Source organism: Acipenser ruthenus, chromosome 1 (genome assembly GCF_902713425.1).
Source record: "Acipenser ruthenus chromosome 1, fAciRut3.2 maternal haplotype, whole genome shotgun sequence".
Lineage (NCBI taxonomy): Eukaryota > Metazoa > Chordata > Actinopteri > Acipenseriformes > Acipenseridae > Acipenser > Acipenser ruthenus.
This window is the reverse complement of record NC_081189.1, coordinates 70,943,176-70,968,797: the sequence shown is the minus strand read 5'-3', so window position 1 is coordinate 70,968,797 and position 25,622 is coordinate 70,943,176. Positions and strand designations below refer to the sequence as shown.

General features: G+C 39.1%; 1 protein-coding gene across 7 annotated transcripts in view; it reads left to right on the top strand.

Moving 5' to 3' along the window:
• The window catches only part of fbxw7 (F-box and WD repeat domain containing 7), a 202,894-nt gene that overhangs the window by 162,216 nt on the left and 15,056 nt on the right, over positions 1 to 25,622 (top strand). For 4 of the 7 annotated variants that reach the window (XM_059028830.1, XM_034035746.3, XM_059028825.1 and 1 more), the window contains 2 exons: positions 22,410 to 22,492; positions 24,631 to 24,772. In XM_059028830.1, coding sequence (XP_058884813.1) covers positions 22,410 to 22,492; positions 24,631 to 24,772 — 225 coding nt within the window. Of the gene's footprint in view, positions 1 to 18,518; positions 18,942 to 22,409; positions 22,493 to 24,630; positions 24,773 to 25,622 lie in introns of those variants that run through there. The other 3 variants (XM_059028843.1, XM_059028838.1, XM_059028829.1) reach the window with 3 other exon arrangements.

Sequence of the window (25,622 nt, the reverse complement as noted above, 5' to 3'; positions counted from 1 at the left end):
TAAACCATCAAATTGGACAGGTTATAGTACCTAAATCCATAATATGAAGGTAATTTGCTGTGTTAATATATATATATATGCAGTGCCTTGCAAAAGTATTCAGACCCATGACCAATTATCTCATATTACTGAATTACAAATGGTACATTGAAATTTCGTTCTGTTTGATATTTTATTTTAAAACACTGAAACTCAAAATCAATTATTGTAAGGTGACATTGGTTTTAGGTTGGGAAATATTTTTAAGAAAAAAATAAAAAACTGAAATATCTTGCTTGCATAAGTATTCAGCCCCCACACATTAATATTTGGTAGAGCCACCTTTTGCTGAAATAACAGCTTTAAGTCTTTTGGGGTAAGTATGTACCAGCTTTGTCGGAGTGATTTTGGCCCATTCTTCTTGGCAGATTTGCTCCAGGTTGTTCAGGTTGGTTGGACGACGCTTGTGGACCGCAATCTTCAAATAGTGCCACAGATTCTCAATGGGATTGAGATCAGGACTTTGACTGGGCCACTGTAGGACATTCACCTTTTTGTTCTTGAGCCACTCCAATGTTGCTTTGGCCTTGTGCTTGGGATCATTGTCCTGCTGAAAGGTGAATTTCCTCCCAAGCTTCAGTTTTTTAGCGGACTGAAGCAGGTTCTCTTGCAGTATTTCCCTGTATTTTGCTCCATCCATTCTTCCTTCAATTTTAACAAGATGCCCAGTCCCTGCTGATGAGAAGCATCCCCACAGCATGATGCTGCCACCACCATACTTCACTGTAGGGATGGTGTGTCTTGAGGCATGGGCAGTGTTAGGTTTGCGCCACACATAGCGCTTTGAGTTTTGGCCAAAAAGCTCTATCTTGGTCTCATCTGACCACAAAACCTTTTCCCACATCGCAGCTGGGTCACTCTCATGCTTTCTGGCAAACTCCAGACGTGCTTTCAGATGGTACTTTTTGAGTAACGGCTTCTTTCTTGCCACCCTCCCATACAGGCCAGTGTTATGCAGAGCTCTTGATATGGTTGACTGGTGCACCATTACTCCACTCCCAGCCACTGAACTCTGTAGCTTCATCAAAGTGATTGTTGGCCTCTCTGTGGCTTCTCTCACAAGTCTCCTTCTTGTTTGAGTGCTGAGTTTTGAGGGACAGCCTTTTCTTGGCAGTGCCTGGGTGGTGTGATGCAGCTTCCACTTCCTGATTATTGATCCAAACACTTGGATATTATTTTGTACCCTTTCCCTAATCTATGCATTTGTATTACTTTACCTCTAACTTCTGTAGAATGCTCTTTGGTCTTCATTTTCCTTCAGATTCACAGCCTGACCAATGATCCTTCAACAGTGGGGTTTTTATCCAGAAAATGTGACAGCAACTTTAATGGTTCACAGGTGGAGGCCAATGGTAAGGTAATTGTGTCCTTGTTAGGGCAATTTCTTTCATCTGTGTAAAGTGGGAGCTTCCACAGCACGGGGGTTGAATACTTATGCAAGCAAGATATTTCAGTTTTTTATTTTTCTTAAAAATATTTCCCAACATAAAACCAATGTCACCTTACAATAATTGATTTTGAGTTTGAGTGTTTTAAAATAAAATATCAAACAGAACGAAATTTCAATGTACCGTTTGTAATTCAGTAATATGAGAGAATTGGTCAGGGGTCTGAATACTTTTGCAAGGCACTGTATATGTGTGTGTGTATACATACATACATGCATGCATGCATGCATACATACATACATACATACATACATACATACATACATACAGTGCCGTGAAAAAGTATTTGACCCTTGTCTGATTTTATGCATATATTTGATAATGTTATCAGATCTTCAACCAAAACCTAATATTGGATAAAAGGGACCCTGAGTGAACAAATAACACAAAAATTTGATACATATTTCATTTATTTATTAAAGAAAGTTATGCAACACCCAATGCCCCTGTGTGAAAAAGTAATCCCCCCTTACTCAATAACTGGTTATGCCACCTTTAGCACCAATAACTGCAACCAAACGCTACCTGTTGTTATTGATTAGTCTCTCACAGCGCTGTGGAGGAATTTTGGCCCACTCCTCCATGCAGAACTGCTTCAACTCAGTGACACTTGTGGGTTTTCTAGCATGAACTGCTCGTTTCAGGTCCTGCCACAACATCTCAGTGGGTTTTAGGTCTGGACTTTGACTAGGCCATTCCAAAACTTTAAATTTCTTGTTCTTCAACCATTCTGATGTAGACTTGCTTGTGTGTTTCGGATCATTGTCTTGCTGCATGACCCAGCTGTGCTTGAGCTTCAGCTCACGGACAGATGGCCTGACATTTTTCTGTAGAATTCTCTGATACAGAGCAGAATTCATGGTTCCTTCAATGATGGCAAGGCATCCCCAAGCCATGACACTACCACCACCATGCTTGACCGTTGGTATGAGGTTCTTACTGTGGAATGCAGTGTTTGGTTTTCGCCAGACATAACGGGGCCCATGTCGGCCAAAAATTTCCACTTTTGATTCCTCTGTCCATAGAACATTGTTACACAACTCTTGAGGATCATCTAGGTGCTTTTTGGCAAAGTTGAGACGAGCATTCGTGTTCTTCTTAGTGAGCAATGGTTTCCGCCTTGCTACTCTGCCATGAATCCCATTTTTGCCCAGTGTCTTTCTGATGGTGGAGTCATGAACACTGACCTCAGCCGAGGCGAGAGAGGCCTGCAGATCCCTAGATGTTGTTCTAGGGTTCTTTGTGACTTCCTGGACAATTTTATGCCTTGCTCTTGGAGAGATTTTGGCAGGACGGCCACTCCTGGGAAGATTCACTACTGTCCCAAACTTTCTCCATTTGGAGAAAACAGCTGACCCTAATTATCCCTTTAATTGGGTTGAGTTAACTAGGGGGGGCAATAACTTTCACACCTGAGGATTGCATGTTTGATTACCTTGCACACCAAACAAATGAAAGAAACAACAAACTTTGGTGTCATTTTTTCTCTCGGACTCCCTCTATATACTACTACAACCCACAAAAAAAATTGACGAAATACAATGTGAAAAATGTGCAGAAATGCAGAAAATCAGACAGGTGGCAAATACACACACACACACACACACACACAGTGGTTTGCAGTATTCACACCCCTGTTTTCACATTTTGTTGGCACCTGAGCATACTCCACGACGCTTTCAAATTAAACTTTTACATGTAGAATCTATACAAACTACTCCACATTGATAAAGTTAAAAAATGCATATAGAATTTAAGTAAGTAAGATTTACAGAAGTATTCACCCCCTTTGCGACTGCAGCCCTAAATCAGCTCAGTTGCAAATGATTTGTTTGAAAGGTCACAAAATTAGTGAAATGGTTTCAGCCTGTGTGTACTCAAAGTGGTTTAACTTGTAGATAATTTCTCTCAGGTATATAAAGACTTTCAAGCTGCAACTCACATAGTGATCCAACAAAGCAACCATGAAGACCAAGGAGCTTTCGAAACAAGTCAGGGATAAAGTGGTAGAGAGGCACAGAGCAGGAGAAGGGTACAAGAACATTTCAAAGGCACTGATTATCCCTCTCAGCACAGTGAAGTCCATCATTAAGAAGTGGAAGATGTATCATGCCACCCAGACACTACCCAGATCAGGTTGCCCTCTCATACTGAGCAGCTGGGCAAGCAGGAAACTGGTTCGGGATGTCACTCTGAAGCCAACAATGACCTTGAGAGATCTGCAAAGTTCTGTGTCTGAGATGGGAGTCAGTGTTCACACATCAACAATAAGCCGATCCCTACACAAAGCTGGCCTTTATGGATGGGTGGCATGAAAGAAGCCATTGCTCAAAAAGCCTTATCTTAAAGCACGTATGGAGTTTGCGAAAAAGCATGTAGATGATACTGCAGACATGTGGAAAAAGGTTTTGTGGTCAGACAAGACAAAAATTGAACTTTGAGTTCCAAGTGTTACGTCTGGCGCAAGCCCAACACTGCACATCACCCAGTCAACACCATCCCAACTGTCAAGCTTAGTGGCGGCAGCATCATGTTATGGGGATGCTTCTCTTCAGCAGGGACTGGGAAGCTTGTCAGGATAGAGGGGAGAATGGATGGTGCAAAGTACAGGCAAATCCTTGAGGAAAACCTGTTTGAGTCAGCAAAGACTCTGAAACTGGGGATTTCAGCAGGACAATGACCCAAAGCACAAAGCCAAAGCCACACTGGAGTGGTTGAACAAGAAGAGAATTAATGTTCTTGAGTGAAAGAACATTAATTCAAAGCCCTGACTTGAATCCAATCGTAAATTCATGGCGAGACTTGAAGATTGCAGTCCATCGACGATCCCCAACAAACTTATCAGAACTGGAGCAATTTTCCGTGAAGAATGGGCAAAAATTTCACCGTCCTCTTGTGCAAAGCTAGTAGAGACATATCCAAAAAGACTCGTAGCAGTAATTGCTGCGAAACGTGCTTCTACCAAGTACTGACTTAAGGTGCTGAATACTTATGCAACCAGTAAATTTCATTTTGTACATTTTCTTTGCAAGTTTTGCTGACATTTAACATCCTCCTCATATAACAGTGTTCAGTTTAACCACTACAGCTTTGAATAAAAAAAGTTTGTTTGAAAAACTGTGCATACATTATTTGTAATTCTACAAAATGTGACATTATTGGTAGGGGGTGAATACTTCTGCAAACCACTGTGTGTGTGTGTGTGTGTGTGTGTGTGTGTGTGTGTGTGTGTGTGTCTATATATATATATATATATATATTTTTTTTTTTAGCACAAAGAGCCAGCTGCATATAAAAAATAAGATTGTGCTGCTGGAATGTGTGAGATAGGGAGAGGTAGTGGACCCAAACTGTAGCAGGATGGGAAAGAAGGGCAGGAAGGGCACATTGCTGGAATAAAATGAAGATATTTCTCCACTTGGATAAATGAAGATGTCTCTGGCAGCCGAAGTGGAATGTTTGATGAATGGCGAATATGTTTTGCTACCGGAGGAGCAGACAGATTTGGTGCGGTGAACAGAATGCTTCTCTGTGTATTGCGATTATGGAAAAGGAGTGCTGCAGAATAGCAAGCAGTAGGTTCACACATTTAGACAATGAGCCTTGGAAACCTTGGCTTTTCTGAGCATTTTCTTGTCCCTCGTCTTGGGCATTTTGTTGTTTTTGTTTCATTTGGTCCCGGGTGTATGGAGCCCTTATTTGTTTCCTGAATGGCTAATCTGCGAAGTTCATGCTACAACTGCTTTGTTGAGTGGAAGCCTTGTTCTAGCCACTGCAGTATCCAGCTTGTTACAGTGCAGCGTATTTCAGCTGTTAGCACTCATTACCATACAGCTGGCCTGCTGAGCAGGGCGAGAGACAGAGCGGGTGTAAGCACAGAGGATTCACTCTTTGTTGGTTAAAAAGCTTTTTTTTTTTTTTTTCTGCACACTGGGACAGTGGCAGATGGGCCCTGTGGTTGCAAGTGATTAGACTGATGGCACAATGTATTACAAATCAGCCTTGGAAAAATCACAGGTCAGACCCCTGAATTTCGAATGGAGGGGGGTCAACTTGTGAAAAGCCCTCCTCAGGATTCTTATTATGTTGAACCTGTTGAACAATTGATTATATATTTTTTTATGCTGCTGCTGTATGTACTACACCTTATTTTTTTATTTTTCTTTTTTAACCCTGTTTAAAAAAAACTAAATAAAATAATAGTTATATCTCTGGAAGTATTACTGTACGTGACCTGAATTGACATTGTGTAATCCAACACGTTCTGCAAACTGCTGCACATTCATAAAAAGAGAAATAAATTGATAGCAAGTCATTTTTTTACCTGCAACCTCAGCGGACAAAGAGTCTAAATGTTAACCGAATGTACATTTGCGATTTTTTTATATCAATATATATAAATATATATATATATATATATATTTTTGCAGAATATTAAGAAAGGCTCTTGCGAATAAACATAGTTAAGTGGTGTTGGCACAGCTCCAAGAGTACATTTGTTGTACCTTTTTAGATTTAATGTTTTAAGTGCTTTTTCCTGTGGGTGGTTACATGGGATAAAAAAAAGGTTTTAAACATTTTCTGTTTTCATAAGGGTCTTACTGATGTGTCATTGATTTAGTTTTACCCATAACTATTACCAATAGTGATATTATTTAGAAATATATTTTTAAGAAAATATAATCCATTGCAAACATGTTCTCTATTTGGCTTGTAGTTTAAACATTTTATTGAATTGTACACTCTTTCCTTTTGTATTTCTAGATATGTTAGTTTATCCTGCCAGAATAAAAACTTTCCTGTGATACATTGTACTACTGTTTTGTCGATGGCCAGAAGACTTGAATTTCAAAGTCCATGTTCCTAGTTTTAAGATATTGTCCTAATCTAAAATCTCTTTGAGGTGACCCATAGGCAAACTGTTTTTAATCCCCCCATTGTTCTTTGATGCGTCTCTCTGTCTGTAGGGTTGATTCTCTGAGCAGTCGTTTTTTAGTCGTTGCCAATTATTTTTATTATTTTCTCCCAATTTGGAATCGCCAATTATTTTATTATGCTCATTTCACCACTACCACCCCTGCGCTGACTCGGGAGGGCGAAGACGAACACACGCTGTCCTCCGAAGCGTGTGCTGTCAGCCGACCGCTTTTTTTCACACTGCAGACTCACCATGCAGCCACCCAAGAGCTACAGCGTCGGAGGATAACGCAGCTCCGGGCAGCTTACAGGCAAGCCCGCAGGTGCCTGGCCAGACTACAGGGGTCGCTGGTGCTCGGTGAGCCGAGGACACCCTGGCCGACCCCCGCCCCCCGGGCGGTGCTCGGCCAATTGAGCCCGTCCTCGGTCGACAAAGGAATAGCCTGGACTCGAACTCGCGACGTACAGACTATAGAGCGCATCCTGCACTCCACGTGGAGCGCCTTTACTGGATGCGCCACTCGGGAGCCCCTCCAGGTTCTACTTTGAGCTTGATTTAGAAACGCAGAGGAATCTGCCCAGCAATTTCTATTTTCATTCTCACTTTCTTTAATACTTTTATATATATATGTCTTCTGGTAATTCAGTTGTGTTGGTAACCGTGCCCAGCTGACACACATTGTAAAGCAATACTTGCTGTTTTGATGGCAGTTAGTATAGCAAATCAGAACAGATTTAGTTTAACAAACGCAGTGGAGGGGCTCTTATTTCCAGCTCCTGTAAGTTCTCTACAGAAGTTCTCTTTTTTCGGTGTTGGAACCCTTTTCATGCTGCATCGTGCATTTAACTCTCCAGTGTGGTGTTACATAAAGCAAGTAGTAAGCAACTGTTCAATAAAAATGTCTCAATGTGTGACTTGCCAATCTGGAAAGTTTCCACATGCCCACTGGTATATAGCAGTGGTATACAGTATTACAGTACAGAAGTACAGTGCATTCATGTGGCAGCATTTTTCTTTGTAAACCTGCCTGCTGGATTGCAGTACACTGTCCTCTTAAGGGCTCCACAGTTCATCTTTTCTGTGCACTCTTTTGTAGTGTATTTATTTTATTCCAAAGCAGACCCAATATAACCTCGGCTTTAAATTTTTTCTAAAAGTGTTAACCAACTAAGTTATCTGCCAGGGTTTTTTGTTTCCAAACAGCTTTCTGCTTCATCTTTGCCTCATCTGTGACTGATTTGAAAGTGATGTGAATGCAGAAATTCAGTCAGCCCTGTATGCAAAATAAGATGACCCCAGATGTAAGCAGAGCAGTTATTAAATCTTGCCGTCTGCATGCTGTGGCAAAAGCTGTCCTATGTTAGGTCATTTACATTTAAGCAGCCATTCAAATTGTGCTTACTAACTCACTTTTTAAAATTCAGACAGCAGTAAATGACAAAGGACAGACTTTATAGTAGCAGTAATAAATCGGTCAAACTAAATGATGCCATGTTAACAGACAACTTCAGATAATATAAAAAATGAATTGACCTACCAACCTGTTTGATTTCCCGGAAGCACAGCAGAACTGATCATAAAAACATTATAAAGTTTCAAAATGTAATTGGGACACTGATTTGGAAGACTGATTTTTAAGAAAGAAAGGGGAGAAACATGTTTGGAGTTAAGTCACGATTAAATGGGGGGGGGGGGGGGGGGGTGCCTATTGATACTGGAACAAGATAATTAATTGCAAGCTTTTGCTTAATGTCTATACAGCCGTTTAAGATGATTGTTTGTTTAGTTTTTTTTTCTTCACTCTCTCTATAGATTATTGAGGTAGATGATAAAATGTCTCTGTCACATGGGGCTTGAGAGCTGTCGGCACAGCAAGACAAACACACACACAGGGAAGTGAAGTACAGGAGCTTGTCTATCTTGCATTCCTTCCCTGTAAAACTTCACAAAAGAAGAGTAGCTAGCCTTGCCAAGAACACAGAGTAGCACCAACTGAGATGAGTTGCATGCTTTCTGTAGGGGACTTGAAGGACAATTTCCAGTCACTGGAGATCTTGTGTTGTGTTTTTCGGATCAGTGCAAATCATGCATGATAAGCATCGAGCCCCAGTGGACGTCCGTTTAGCAAATGACGTAGCCCACCTGAGTTCCTTCCCTTAAAGTATACACGAGCACTTAACTTTCTAAATCTGCCTTCACCATGTATTATTGATCCCCAGCAGATTGGATATTTTAAATAATATAAACCGTTTTTACGTACACAGTGGCCTCCGGGTTTCCTGTTGAAGGCACTGTGGAGGTGGATTGCCAAACTGTGTGAGGGGCTCAAGCAATGTAATACATCCCCTTCCGAAAGAATTTGAGTGAGGGAGCAGGGGGCTGTACCCTGACAGCACAGTTAAACAAGGATATCTGAAAATGTTATACACTGTACTGGGGGCCTGAGATTTGAAACCACTTGGGATCTTTATACTTGCTGATCAATCTTAACCAAACTCTCGCATGGCCTCCCTTTTTTTTTTATGCATCAGTTCCCACTTTACTATAACAACTGATTGATTGGCATGCACTATAAGATCCTACAGTAGCACTTGTACAAAGTGCTTCTCTGATTGCCTTCTATGTTTAATTGTCTAATAGAATCAGTGTCTCTTGCGTATGCAATGAGTGGGTGTCTCACTTGGAGCAGGGAAACAGGGTTTCTCACTTACTGGAGCACCATTGACGGGCAATGTTTCCCTATTGACAGGCAGGGCAGCCATACTGTAGATAGGCAGGTTGTTCCTGTCTTTGGTTCCATGCAGGTCATTGGGTGCTTAACTAGGGAGGTTCAAGTGTACTTTGTGTTATGAGCAAACTCCTTTGAATAATGTTACGGGATTGGTTAAGATTTTGTGCATTTTTTTTTGTTTTGAGTGGGCATACAGTACATGTGCATCTGAGGTGTAGAGGGCAATGTATGTGTGTTGAATGTACAGTTATGGCCAAGTGTTGCATCACCTAGAATTTTAGAGATTAATTAAAAAATATATATATATATATATATATATATATATATATATATATATATATATATATATATATATATATATATATGAATGAACATACAGTAATTTAGATATTTTATGTAATGTCAATTAATCAAAACTACAAAATGAAATTGCACAATTAGACAAGGTGTCCTCATTACAAAACCCACCATTTTCAATTACCTCTAATCTGATCTCTGTTCAACCCAAGTCAGTGATTTGATGGGCATGGTCACTGAACAACCATCTCTGTTCCTTAAAGTGCAGTCCCTCTCTCCATTCCAAAGACTTTTGTAGCCACTTCCCAAGCTGTACCAGCCTGTCGGATAAACCAAGGATGTTTGTCTGCAGTGCCTTATTCCCAGCACCGTTCACACGCCCTACACATTTATGAAAATTTATTTTAATCATCATTTCTCCACTTGGGTACAGTATAATCAGAACTGTAATTATGTTTAATTCTTTGGTGGTTCTGGGTCATCTGGCCAGATGGATATTTGCAGCCTTTGCTTCCTGTTTGTGTCTGAGTGAATGTTGTAGATAATGGTTTCTTCTGTTGTAATGCACTGTGTTTACTCTCTCTTCCTTAGCTGACTGTTAAGTATGTTTGTGTACAAAATATCTTCTGTTTTTTGTACTGTAAGTTGCATACAGTACTGTACTGTGTATACAACAACTCAAATATTGGTGCTTCAGTAAGTCAGCCTTGTACTAATTAATGCATTTATTCCCAAATATTTAAGATTTGAGAATACTTGGCATATGTTATTTTTTTGCATTGCTTTTGTTACTAGGAATAACTTTACTACAGAATGCTACAGTACAGCATTGATTCCCAAAGATTGTCAAATGTTTTTTAAAGGATGGAAATGAGCCTTGTGTTGAAATATATCATGGATTTTTACAACCAGGAAAAATACTCGTACTGTAAAAGTGTTGGCTTGAGTTTCCATTGCATCAGCTTTCTGTTTTATGAAAGGAATCTATATACTGTGCTACCATTTTCAGAAGAGGCTGCAAACACAGTGAAAATATTCCTTGCAAAAAAACTGTGTATCCCTCTTTATGCTCTGTTGTTTCCCTATTTAAAAAAAAACCTTGACTAGGAATAAGTGTTCAGGTCTCTAAGGAGCTCTTTTATTTTTATAGATGAGCTCTTTAGAGCAAGACAAAGTATACCAAATGAGGTCTGCTCCCTCTCTGAATCTACTCTGCTTTACCCAACCTTCAGCTAAGCCAAAACTGATGCCAGTCAGCCATTCAAGACATTTCAGAAGCTTACAGTCTGCTGGCCTTAATACAGTACAGTTATTATAGTACATCTTGACAGACACTGTTTGATTTAACCAGTCTTAAGCTTCCAATCTTATCTGAATTACAGGTACAGGTTCTGTTAAGACTGTTATATATATATTATATGGTCATGTTTCTTTTAAAAAGTGCAGATGTTCAGTAAGTCTTCAATGAGGTACTGTCAGGTATTCAGTTATTTACTTTAGTTTTGAAGCATAATGTGATTGCAGTATGAGACATCTTCCAAAGCTCAAGCACTGTAATGCACACTGGTGTTAACCCTGTAGTAGTATGAACTCCCAGTAAGGCTGTCTGTCCATTTTTTATGTGAAGAAGACATTTAAAAACCATTGTCCTGATTCTGGAAGTTTGACTTATTTTTTGTAATTCTCTTTTTAAATGCAAATAGGTTAATCTTCAGGATTTACCTGTCCACTATGCATTTTGAGGTTACAGCCATGCACCTCTCAGTAAGTCAGGCAGAACCTCTTTAAAGAGCTCCTCGACCAACTGTAAGTGCTGATCGTTTGGAGAACAAGTCTCTTTTGAAAACAGTATTGAATGTCGAACACAGCAGGAAAGGTTGCTCGTAGTTGTAGCCTACAAAGAGTTGTATTCCATTTGTACAGGAGCCACTGCAGCAATAAGTGATTTAGCATTTTTTTATTCAAATAGCATGTGTGGAGGTTTTGATTCCAGCAACGTGCTTGAATGTAAAGTGTACAGTATGTTTACTGAAACCACCTTTACAGAATAAACACAGTGGAAAGCCAACAAAGTGTGGTTTCTGATGAAGTAGGGGAAAGGAAAGCTATGGAAGAATATACAGAACAATCAAGAAATTCAATTGAAACACTGTAGCTTTTATACTTTTGGCATGTGTCCCACTTGCGTTCCTTGCCATCGGCAGATGCATAATCTTCCTAATCAATCAATCAATCCGTATTTATTTTATATAGCGCCTTTCATAGTGGACGCTAAAACATAATCTTCCTAACCCACCTGCCTGCAGAATTCTACCACCATTTGGTGGAAATCGAAAGGTGTTTTTTTTTTGTTTTTTTTTTTTTCAGCTTTGTTTGAGGGGTGTAGCTTCATTTTATACTCCGGCACATCAAGCTTTTTCTCAAGGGTGTGGGGTTGTAGACTACTGCACTTCGCCTTCATGTAGGCCTACAGTAAATGGTATAAATGATACAGTATTCTCTGGCTAAAAGCCTGACCTTGATGCAACGTTATCTATAACACCTCAAGTCTTATAAGAGGAGATCACTCTAGACAGTTACAGGCTTCTGGTTTTTAAGATCAGGCCAAAGTCAGTAGAAGCTGAAATTGATACTTGTATTGAACTTGTCTTCTGAGTAGGGGCACCAAAAGAGCACATTCCAGTAGGTTTAAGGGAAAAAAAAAGTGTTAAAACATTCCGGATGACATCATGGTGCATTGGAGCTGGCTTCTTGGATTTATTGCCCACCCACCCACCAACCCTAGGAGGTACTATTTTCCAGAACGAGGTTATTTGTGTTGGTGTGAAAAAATACTGTAATTTAAATGCTATTTTTAAAGAAAATTGGAGCTCTACTATGCCAAGCGCAAGTCTGTGTGGGTGTGTGTAACTGTATGTGCCATTTTATTTGCTGTAGACACACACGCACACATTTCTGTGTGCTGAAACTCATAAAATAAACGATAAAAGGTCAATTTATAACGAGCTTGGCTCGCTGGTTTGAAAACTTTCTGTGGAGCTTAAGTTTTTAAAAGTGGCTCTTTTTTCCTTAGAGGATGGCTAGATGCTGCACAGCAGATGGAGAGATTTCACTGTAGATTGACAGACTGATTGATTTTGTTTTTGTTTGGCTTCCACTCAGTGTTACCATAAAGTAGATTAGGGATTATAGAGAGCTGCTGATTTCCCATAATGAGGTTCTGATACATCAGTCACATGGGTATGTCAGTAAGTACACAGGTCACACAAGTGTAGGTTGTCTTTGTTTTGTTTTTATCGTCTTGTTTTTTATTTTTTCTCATTCAATCCATAAGCTGTAAAACATGTTGGTTAATTTCAAATTAAGTGCGTGAGTATGTGTACAGTATGAGCGCACAATTGACAGGTTGTTTGAACAAAAGTTGGATAGACACTTATGAAATAAGTTTTAAATAGGCGTTTAGGATTGGTGTCTCAAAGCACACTCTGGAAATGTATTTTGCGAATTGTAGAAAAAAAGACAAATGCATTGTTTATTGGAATGCGAATAAAAATGGGATTGAAACTTCTTTTACCACAAAGCATCAAAGTAGATACTATTTCAATAAGGATTTTTTTTCTTCTTGCCCCTCCATTTTTATTTAATTATGTATACAGATCTGCCCACAGAGATTCACCATCTTGTTCGCCTTGACGTTCTGCCACAAGCATGAGCGAGGCTGCAACATCGCAGAATACAAATACACACTCGACTGGGACTGATACAGCAGGCTTGACAAGTTACAGAGAGAATCATCAAATACATGAGTGAAAAAATATATATACATAAATTATGAACAAGCCCGTCTTATTTTAGCTTCTCATCTCAGGAGGGAGTTCAGTTCATTAGGCAGACAGACGGACCAAAAACGTTGACCCTAATACAAGATGTCATCCTTGGCAGTAGATTTGTAATGAAGATAATCACCAGAATTGACCTGGGACAATAGTGTATGTTTCAGTTTAGTAGAGGGCAAACAAACCCTTCTCCCTGTTTGCAGCACAGCATGTAGAAAATGTCCTTGGATCGAGAGCAACATATTTCAGATGTTCACAGTGGGATGTAAAACAATACAATTTTTCTGTTATGCAGCTTACATCATTAGCACATGAGGAAGGGTCCATATTTCAGATGATCAATCAGTTATTTAAGAGAAATTGATTTGAAGAGTTTATTACTGTATATCTAAATTATGATCAAAATGATTTATGTCGCCTACACAGCTTTCACTGACGATACAAATTATCCCTCAGAGCATGCTTATTGGGTTTGTCCTCGTTCTGTATTTCACAGATACATTTGCATAGCATGTGCTCTGTCTGGGGGATATATGTCTTTTACTGCTCCCCTTTTTTTTTTTTTTTTTTTTTTTTAAATCTGTTTCATACTACAGTATACCTTAGTCTGGCTCTCGAGATGTAATCCAGTCCAGGTTTTCACTCCAAGCAGGTTCTAATGTAGTTAATTGAAGCTGCTAAGAAGCAATTAACAAATTTAGGACCTGGTTGGAATAAAGACCAGGACTGGAATGGATCTCAGAGGAGAGAGTTGAGTACCACTGGTTTACCTGGTACTTCACCAACATAGATGGGTGGATGTTTTGTAATTTAGTGATGTTCCCGTCTTCCCCCCATAAGTGTCCCATTTGATATAGACCTTTGAATGCTAATATGAGAGCTGCTTGGTGACCAATGTTTGTGACACCAGTCCAGCAGTCGCTTGTCAGGCAAGTGTAACCTCAAGAACACCATTAAAGTGTGAAGGTTAAGGACTTGGAGACTTGAACATGGTGTGGTATGACATGGGTTCGGTGGAACCATATGCTTTATGCTGAATTTGGTTACTTATGATTAACGTCCAGTTGGCAGACTTGTAACCAATATCAAGGATTTGGTATGGATTTTAAGTAATCTGTAGCCATTTCATAAACCTTTCAGATATATTGTTTTTCATTTTTTAAATAGAATCTATGGTATTCTGTAGACAGCGATGGAACCTTTTTGGGGGGAAAAAGACAGATAAGCAGTGTAGTTGACAGTTATAAACACACAGCATTGACTTTTCAGCAAAACTTGCACTGAATCTGAACTGTAAAGATTTCACGATTAATTTGTCATGATAAAGGTCACTGTGCTTTGAGGAAAGTGTAGGCTTTCATTGCTGACAGAAGGTAAAGTGCAAAATGTCTCCCTTTATTTTTGTCTGACCATTTTTTTGTGGCTAAATATAATGTAGAAACAAACTAAATATAAATACTCAGGCTTCAGGTTTTTAAATTTGTGTGTTTCTATCAGAGGCAGTCATCCCTAGTAGCAGCCACTGGAAAACCCTTTTTGGCAGGCAATTGCTGTGTTTATGTGAGGATTCTATAGCATAGATTAAGCTTGGCTGAAATTGCAAATGGCTTATCAGGGACAACAAAGGCCTTAATATTGCACTGTTTATTTCATTAAATTGCAGCAGTGTTCAGATTTAAATCCGCACAAAGTAAGACTAAAAGGGTTTTTCAGTATTCAAATATTATTTTGAAGATTCTCATTTTGAATTGTGAAAATGTATTATCAGTACAATAGTAAAGTAAAAATCTGAAGTAAAATAAACCCAATACCACATAAAATTACCCATTGGGCAGTACGATTACTATAATAGACTGTTTTGTTTGAAACAGCATTTATACATTGGTCTCCTTTGCATGGTATTTCTGATACATGGTCCATAGCGCCTGTTATGTTTGAAGTCAGAATTAAGGTGGAAGCAGCATGGTTTCATTTGTATAAGGTCCTGGCTTTTAAATAAAACATTTTATTATTTTTATTATTATTTATTTCTTAGCAGACGCCCTTATCCAGGGCGACTTACAATTGTTACAAGATTCCACATTATACAGATATCACATTATTTTTACATACAATTACCCATTTATACAGTTGGGTTTTTACTGGAGCAATCTAGGTAAAGTACCTTGCTCAAGGGTACAACAGCAGTGTCCCCCACTGGGAATTGAACCCACAACCCTCCGGTCAAGAGTCCAGAGCCCTAACCACTACTCCACACTGCTGCACACATCTAGTGTAATTGAAGAAATGTCTCTCTCGCTGGAGTCAAATATTATCTTAGATAGACTTATCACCTCATAGGCTTCATGACCCTACAGAATCAAGCATCTTCAACAGGATTTGCAGTATTGCTCCTTTAATCAATTGTTTTTTGTTTAAAAAAAAAAGCATAAAATCGATGATTTTGACCTTCAGAGTCTTGCAATGAGAAGAAAAGTCCCTCTCAATTTCACTGGGTGATAAACAGGCACAGAGCAATATAGTTTTGTCACTGGAATTTATTGCAATATCGTTACCGGTCTATTTTTTCTTCCTAGCTGGATCATGGTACTATCAGCGAAATGCAGTATCACACGCAGACCCCGAAGAGCTGCGGAAATATGGCAGTTCACCAATTCTACAGATTGACCACCATTAAACAGTGTCAGACCAAGCCTTGGATAAGGAAACCTGTGTTTTAAACTGAAAACCCATTTCTCTAAACGTCAGCGTATGTCTCTTTCCTTACAAGCCAATGTCTAGTGACTAGCAAACCCTATGATTTTAACAAAAAAACAAACAAAAAAATAATTAGGTTTTAACTGTGACCTTTTTAAAAGTTTGGAAGTCCATAAAAATTGCCTTGTTGGTAGTGTAGAGTATGTGTGATACAACACAACATATTCCCAAGAGCATCCCCTGTTCAGTCCAAAACATATCTTTTTTTTTTTTTTTACAAATCAATAATTCAGTCCTGTTCTTTTGCTTTTGAGCGCATGCCTATCTCCTGCCTGTCCCTTTTTAAGAAAAAAGGAAAATAATGCAGTGTGAAATTGATTTGGTCCCAGAGACACCTGTTTTGTAAGCGCCTGACTGGATCACTGGGTTTTGTAGGCTACTAGCTCCAAGCTTGGCCTCTGTTAACATGGAACCATACACCAGAAGGTTAAGGACAAAGGGTTACTGATGCTTCAAGAGAGCTCGACGTGACCCCTTGCGTGCCTTGCATTCCAATCGGCTGTGTAAAGGGTGGGAGTTGTCTCTGGAGGACAGTGGAGAGCAAGCACTTGCGACCAAAGCCTCAGTCCTGGTATAGGTGGCCAGCCTCGTTCACTGTTCTCGGTCTCTCTCTGTCTCTCTCTACACTGGGTTGAGGTTGCTATGGTGATGGAGGATAGAAAATATCACTGGCATATGGAGGAGCCAGAGTTCACCTCCATAAATTGCCCTTGCTTACTCTGTTATTAAAGGGAAGGGGAACAGGTGACATCGGCATGAATGCTTTAGGTTGTAGCTCAGCATCTTACATTTTGTAGTCACTGCTTCAATTGTACTGTTTTGGTTTATTATTCATTAAACAGAAAAAAATATATATAAAAGTGCAACGCCAGCTCTTTTGGTAATATCCAACCTACAGCTGAAATTGGATAACTATTGGAGCAATACAGCAAGGTTTCCATGTGTTTGGATAATGAGTAATATAGTTGATCTCTGTGCAGTAATGCAAAGCACCTGTAATATGAAATGGTTTGCCAGCGCTAGCTGTGTGTTAGTCAGGCCCCAGGATTCCCTTCATAAATGTTCATATGTCTTTGTGTATATTTGTCTTTTTGATTTACCAGTCTAGCGGTGGCGTCTGTAGAATCTTTTACTTATGCTTTGCAGTTTACCCTCACACCAAGATTACAGTATTTGTCGCCAGAGTGGCTCATTAGTCCCTTATTGTTCAGCATGGAGACTCCTTTAGAGTGTGGAATGGTTGATTTGAATACAACTCGTACTGCTTCCTTTTGATTCAGCAATGTGGATAAAGTATTGATCTCAAATTTAATCTTTCTCCACTATGTGTCTGTGATAACTGTGTAGTGGGAAGTGGTGTTTATAGTCTGTGAAGTGGGTTCATTAGAGAAGGACAAATACCTTGGCCCCCACCCCAGAAAGACACAATCACCTGTGAAATCGTTGATCATCCAGTATTACATTTTAATTCAGGGCATAGGCTTAAGATGTTAATTTTGTACTTTTTGTGTTCTCTCTTCCACTTGTCTTTCCGTGGTGTGTTCGCTCACTGCAGAAGCAATCTACCAAAAGTGTAAACGGAAGCGGGCATTTATTAGAAACATACTGATCAAAAGGAAAGCGATTTTGGAGCTTTACGCAATGAGCAGACTCGGTGCCCAGCTGTTACAGACCTTCTGTGGCTTGGCATTCAGGCTAAAGTATTTAATTTTGCTTTATAAACTTGTGCTGATCTAGACTTTGGTCCCAACCACAAAACCACATGTATGCCTGGCATGGGCCCAGCACCTCAGCCTGCCTGTTCATTGTTGCTGAATCTGTTGAAATTCCAATCTGTACAGTAATCTTTTAACTTTAAGGCAGTGCAGTACGTGTAGACTAAAACTGTAACTTGGCACTACTATAGGAACTGTCTCCAAGCTGTAGTGCAGTGTAAAGAAGTTGCAGATCATCTGGTTTTATTAAAAACTGACAAATCAATGAAAGAAAAGAGCATGCGTGGTTTGAATCCTGTGTGTGCATCAGCCCTCTGACATACACACTGTGATTGGGAAAATATGTAAGCATTAATTAAAAAAATTAAGAGAAATACTTCAATAAAATCATAATTAATATAGGCAAAGCCGAACAACATGCCGCACTTGAATTGTTCTGATTGGCTGAATGCGCCTGTTTGTTTCGGCTGAACAAGCTTGAATTGAGCAGTTGTGATAGTTACAAACACAGAAACCCTTGTGAACATTCCATCTGCCCACCGAGACAAAAAAAAAGGTGTGGGGGTGTTTGAAGTCTGATCTTAACCCGCAACGAGAGGTTTTGTTTATTTAAGATCAGACGAATGAAGCCGTCTCGCGTAGTTCCTGCTCCAGCTCTTTCTCTCCATCTACTATTCCACTCCACTCCGCGCAGCACAGACGCTCCCCTGGTGCTCGGCTCATCTAATTGATGTGCAGCACACAACATTGAAGCCTGGACTGCACCAATCGCCTCATCACCGCCGGGGAAAATGTAATCCGATCCCTCAATTACACTCAAGCAAGAGCCAGCGTAGCAAAGGCTTAGGCTTGGGCTAGGGCAGGGTCCTCCCCCCAACTCCACCTCTTCTCTCCCCTGATTATCCCTTCGCAGTACTTTGGGGCTGGCAGTTGAGTGAGTTGGTTTGTTCGTGAGCTTCATTTGGTGTGACTCAGTGGTGGTTTTTTTTGCCGGTTGTGCTGCATGCTCCCTAGTTTCTGACGTGCCTGAGCATGTTCACATCAGAGATAGTGTCGGATCTACCTGAGAGTGAGCTACTATTCCGTTGTCAGAGAATACCTACCCAGGCAGAGATACAGGGTCTTTAGCAGCTGGCAGTGAAACAACACCGGATTATAACAATGGGGTTCTACGGCACTTTAAAGATGATATTTTATAAAGTAAGTACGTTTACAGATTACAGGTTGTTTGTTTGTTTTTCTTATTCTTTTTCTTTTTCAATAAGCAAACCTTGCTTTTACTTTGGGATTTGTTAAGTATATTATGTATATGTGTGATTTATGATTATTAAATGGCTTCAAGGACGTGGTTGGCATTTTTCTCATCTGTCGAATAAATTGTGGCAAATATTAATTACAATGGCAGACATGATATGTACATGATTCTTTCCAGCACTGCAGGGGAAAAAGTAAATGTATTTCTGCGGCTTCGTTTTGGTAGTTTTTATTTTTGATTTTTATGGTTGTACAGTATTTGGAATGCTTGTAAAACGTCCTTGCAAATGCTGTATTTCCCACGTTTTGCTGAAGACTACCAGCTACAGTATACTATGGGTCTTGGTATTGATTGGTACTAAAACATCCTAGCAGAAAACATTTGTCACGCCTTTGAATTTTGTATATTTCTCCACACTCGCTAATCAACCATATAATAATGGGGTTTTATGGCATCTCTCTCTCTCTCTCTCTCTCTCTCTCTCTCTCTCTCTCTCTCTCTCTCTCTCTCTTGTATTGCCTGTTTGGCATATTGAACTGCACCTGTTATATGGAAGGCAGTACATAATAGCTGACCGTTGTTTAAAAGGTTGTTGTGTTTTTTTGTTTGTTCGTTTTGTTTTTTTCTAACATTTTTTACTTGAAATGCATTTGCCTTATAATAACAGCAAAGCTCTGTGCCACTGACAGCTTGATTAGCCTCTTGGGGTTGGAATTAAAGCAGTGCGCACCCTCTTTTTCAGTGCTTTAATAAATCTAAGAATATATTTATATTTCCTCAATAAAGTAGTAGAGATTCAACCCATGTCTGCTTTCATCTTAATGGAATTTGTGCAACTGATGTATATACTGTCTCATTAAAAAAAAAAAAAAAAAAATCCTTGGGATCTGGTAGTATTAAGCATGCAACTTTTAATGAATGCAGTGTTGGTGTATTTGTTTGAATTGTGATACTGTAACTAGAATGAAAGTAATCCATGTAACTATTCTTTTAGTATGCTGTCAGGAGGCCTCGTGAATAATTCAGTTATTCTTGCATTTGTTTGTTCAAATGTGAACAAAGGTAGAATTTAAGACTTAATTTCCAAGTAAAAAGATTGAAGACGTTTGCTGTAACTAGCATGTCTTCCAAGCATGCAATGACTTTTGAATGCAGGTGTGACACTGATAGATAGATGTCTTGCATGTTCAGGTTAGTCATTTGGTTCTAAAGACTTAAAACCCATAAAACAGATCAGCCATCATCAGTGCATAGAAGAGAGAGTGCTTAACTGTGCCTCCCACCTTTCTGCATGCATCACCGTTAAATATTTCACATGCCAAAAAAAAAAAAGTTTCCCAGACTACAGAGGTTTGTAATTTTGTTTTTATCTTATGTAAGCAAATTGGATGATCACTTACAATTAATTAGCTGTGCCCCAAAACTACCTCTGAAAACACGTTGTGATTCTGAAAGGTTTTTTCCAACCTGAAATGTGGATAACCTTTTAGTTGTTTTTTGTTTGTTGTTTTTTTTTTTTTTAATATAAAAGCCCAAAACTGCCATTGCAGTGAGGTAATTGCGTAGAGAACAGGGATGAGTCTGTAAAGATGGTTTCTGACCATCTATAAAGCAGAAACCACTTCCTGAGTGGGAAAGAAAATAAAAGCAAAGAAAAAATCCTTGGTAATATTAACATGGGAGAGAGAGTTTTCGTGTTCTGCTGTATTTCATTAGGATTTTCCATGTTTGTGCATGTTGTGTGTGTTTTTTTTTTGGTTAACTTTATATTTAGTAATGTAATCTTGGGATTTTAAAGTGCATCTGCTTGATCTAGCCACGGAGTAGGTAAATAGCTCTTATTAAACTCAAAGTCCAACCAGGAATGGATCAAACTGCTATGCAATGGGAGCCTTATTTAATTACCTGGCATGCCTGCTTTGCTTTGAATGGTAATAAAATGCAGTTTTAAAACAGTACACGTTTACATGTTTTTCCATTTAAAGCCATGTAACCATCTTATATTTTCTGTAAGCCATGGCACACATTTTATTTGACATCAATCTTCAGAATCTTAAAAACTGGACCCATCTTTTGTGCTGGGATATAACTCCCTGCCCCTGCCCCCTCCTGCCACTTCTGTCATTAATAAAGCCACGCTTAGTACTTTAAAAAACAGAGATCAATGGATTAGTCCACCCACTTTCTTTGGGATCCATATGGATCAGTCTGTTGGCTGTTGTGGCATAGCTCGCATGTTGTCGATTTATCTACAGATAAGCCCAGTCCTAACTTTTTAAATCTCAATTTTATCCAAAACCTTTACTTGATTTACAGTAATCATAACCTGATTGTCAAAATCAGACTATTGCTGTTCAGTCCCACAATATTATTTCTCTATACAATAGATGCTCTTAAGTGTGGATGTTCAGGGATCATTTAGTCTATATAGCGTACAACTCGTATATTAATTTGCAAGGTAAACTGTATATTAGATTTTTCTCTGTACAAAGCAACACATGCAAAAATGGCACGTGTGCCTCGTTCTGTGTGTGTGTGTTTATTTATTTATTTATTTTTTTATGACACTATGTCAGATGTTTTGCTTCAGGGGCTGTAGGCTGGAGTTTTGTGAGAGAACACCACCTCTACTGAGTATTAGGTTGTTAGACCACATTATAAATCAAATGGAGCTCTGAAAAATGGGCCCCTGTGGGAAGCAGCAGATCAGTTTTATTGTATTTCTTTACAAATCACCCTACTACCCACGGTGTAAATCACATAGTGTACTTCAATCAAACACCTATAGAAAAAAGGGTTCCAATGTTGCTAAAATGATTAGATATTTCTTCTTCCTGGTGTCCTATTCCTTCATTGGAAACTCGTTAACAGTATTCATACATTTGTTGAAGGTACTGTATAGGGTTAATTATAAAAACTTGTTCACATAGGGGCAGTTTAAAATGTATTGATTTGTATTGTGCTCTGACTCTGTCTCTTTTAAAACACATTGGGAGTACAATGTTAGTGGTCTGTGCAATTTCATGGTAAATATAATGCAGTAATATAACTGTAAATAAAAATACAAAAGCCCCGAGCAATAGTTCAGTGATCACTCGGCCTTGTCTTTTCAGCTTGTAATAGTCCCCAAGTCCCCAAAATGCATCTGGTACGTAAATAGTGTGCTTACGTAGGTTGTGGCCACTGTATCGGGAATGAGACTACTATGCACAAACTATGTGCCACTTAAATTCCTCCAGACCTTTAATCGACCTTGGATGGTTTGAAATGGGTTTCTGCCCTTATCATTATTTGTTTAATGAATGGTTTGGTTGTTTGTAAGCAGAGCGCTATATCTGGACCGTTTCTGTGGCTGCACAGTCCTTTCACTTGTCTCTAACCACAAGCCTGTTTTTCTGTCTCTTGTCTTATAGATGAAGAGAAAGATGGACCATGGCCCTGAGGTCCGGTCTTTCCCTTTAGGAAAGAAGCACTGCAAAGGCTCAGAGTACACAAGGTAAACCGTCCTGAAATGCAAAACAAAAGAAGAAATAAAAATAAAGCAAGGACACTGTCTTTGTTCACAAATCCCAGTCTGCACCTTGCCATGTAAATTACAGAGCTTCCTGTCACCAAAGCAAACATGTCATGGCATGCCTGAAAAAAAACAAAAAAAAGCCGGAAAAAAACTTAGACCGGTGTTTGTTTTGGGGGGTACATTACACGTGTCATCTATGCCAGCAACATAAACTAAGAAATAACTTCTAGATGATTGAGAGAGAAGTTTAACATAGGCAGATTATGATTATGAAAGGTGGCCTGCTCTCTACCCTGCCTCAGTTTTTCATGCATTCTTGCAGTGAAACTGAAGAGTCTAGCTTTAAAACATAATGGCTCTTAACACTGGCACAGGAGTTTTATTTTAGAACAACAGAATAACTATGGCAACCCAAACAGGTATTTACTGCTTGCTTTGCAGCCTGTGTTATTTTGTTTATTTTTGTGTGTGTGTGTGTGTGTGTGTGTGTCAAGGAGGCATAAAATGGCCCTCTTAGTCGTGCCTGGATGGCCGTGTGGGTGTTTGCAGAGGAGGCGCCTTGCAGCTAGCTTTTTTTGTGACAGGGAATCTGTGGCATGAAAATGTGACTTATTTTTCCAAATTGTTGTTCATCATCAGGGGCCAGAGGATAGAAACCCTTGCATTAGTGAGCAAAGCATCACTGGTGATGTGGCCAAGCCAGTCCAAATACACTCTCACACAGAGATATGGTTATCGCCTTTCTATCTCTCCGGCTTTATTAAAAAAAAAAAAAATCCTACTGTTGTGATGATATTCCATTCATCAAGCATGTACTCAATTAAATTACAGCATGGAAGGAAGGGAAGGAAAGGAAGGGAGGTGTGGGGGGATAATAAAGATGGAAATGGCCTTGTGAATTAACTTGTGTGCCTCATTCTGAAAATGAAATTGCAGGAGAGCAGTCATATTCTAAGGTGCACCTAAATTATTACAATGCACAGTGCCTAAGAAGTGAATTGGAAATTAATTTTATTTTTGAATATTACTGGTTGGACAAGTTTAAACAACCACCACAAACCTTGCAACTTGATTTGCATTAATCAAATTAAAATGCATATAAGAACATATAAGAAATGCAAATAAGAACTCTATTTTCTCTCATGTCAGCCTTGTTTCAGTGCATGTCATTTTTTGCATAGTTTAGCTTATATTTATTATGTAAATGAATATTGAGATATCCTTGCAATGATTATTTTTACTCATAGCTACTGTAACAGATATAATATACCTTGGCTCGGCACTACTTTTAAATACCATTTTTAAAAATGCATCTTTCTTATGACACAGGCCTCACTACCAAATGCTGGGCTTTGAGGATGCAGTTAGTGTGCAGTGGAGAGCAGGGAGTACTGAGTTGTATGTTTGTCATTTTTGCAAAGTAAACATTACTTTGTAGAACTTTAGGGTGGCAGAATGATTATCTGGTGAAAAGGGCCTTTACACCTGGTTTATGTTCACCTTTAGAATGGGTGTGTATACCTTTGGAGTCCACTTTAAACCAAAAGGCTCATCTGCATTATTAGTTACACTGGTTCAAATCCAGTTGAAGCTAATTTGGAAGGAATTTACAAGGAATCTTCATCCTGCTTTGTCAGCTTTAGAACATATTTTTCTATACATATTTAAACTGATAAAATAAAAAGGTATCACCAAAAACTTGATAATACTGGTGTTTAAGAAACGTACAGTACCTTGCCTATTTCACTATTTGACACTGTTAAATCTGTTTACAGTTGCTTTCACTTCCTCACTCCTCAGAAACTGGGACTTTTGATTACTTTTTGATTGTCAATGCTTACTAGTCAGGTGCTCACAATATGTAAGCCTCATTAGAATATATTTAGTCCCCACAGAAATCTGCAGTAAAATTTCCTACAATATGGGGGAAAAAAAAAAAAAAAAGTATTTTTCTGCAAAGAACTTGTTCAATTCTGAAAAATAGTTTTTATGGAGTATTAATCAATAAGGAAAAATTAAGTTTACAGTTGGTTAAGTAAGCAGTAACTCACAACAGGGTGTGCAGTCAGGCATTGGCTTATCTAAACTCCTACTTGTATTGTCTCGCCCTCTGACAGCAGTACAGGGCTGGTTCCGTATTCAGCCACACCCACCACCTTCGGTGACATAAGGGCAGCAAATGGACAAGGGCAACATCGGCGCCGGATCACATCCGTCCCGCCTCCTACTGGACTTCAAGAATGGCTAAGGACATTTCAGGTAAGCAGCACTCTGGAAAAACATGTCAGCCCAGCTGCTGTTAGATTGAGAGATACACTGTAGATCCTGTCCTAGCATGCCCAGTTATTTTTTTTTTATTACCTGCTCGTGCAGTTCTGTTCTGGATGCTTAAGACTTTTAAAAGGGCTTCTTTAAAAAAAAAAAAAAAAAAACATACCAGGTGCACATGGCCTCTCATACTGTACTTAAAGGCATTTAGTCTTTCGTGAATATAATACAACCTCATTCATATAAAGTTAATCAGATATCTAGAACCAGATGCTTTACCTGTTGGGCTAATTACTGCACTGTACTAGGTTTTCAGGCAATTCCTGTCGTTGTTCTAAGTGTATAATTTATTGTTTTTGTGCAAGATTTCTATAATGCCCTTCAGTCTGTTGTTCAGAAGGACTGGATTTAAGGTCTTGAACTACCAAGTCCTCTTATTTCAGGAAGAACAACGGACAAAAGCAAAATGCTTGTGTATTTTCTTTCAGTGACGAACCTAAAAGCAAACATGAAAGGGTTAATAACAAACCGCTAAACTCCGCCCCTGCTATTGTCCATACAGCGTTTGCTATCTGGATAAATGCAATCCCAGCAGAAGAGGCTAGACTTTGATAGTGACAAGCTCTATCTTGTTGGACCAACTCTATAATTACTTAAGGAGTTTTGCGTCTGACACCAGTTGTGGATTTCTGGAAGTGTTGAAATGATTCCAAGAACAAGTGTTATTGTTACTGTCTGGAATTTTAACATTACTACTGTTATTAAAGATGATCTACATTGAAAAATGATAGCTGTTAGCTATGATGCAACTACAGATGCAAGTCAGACGAGTCTTTTCTCA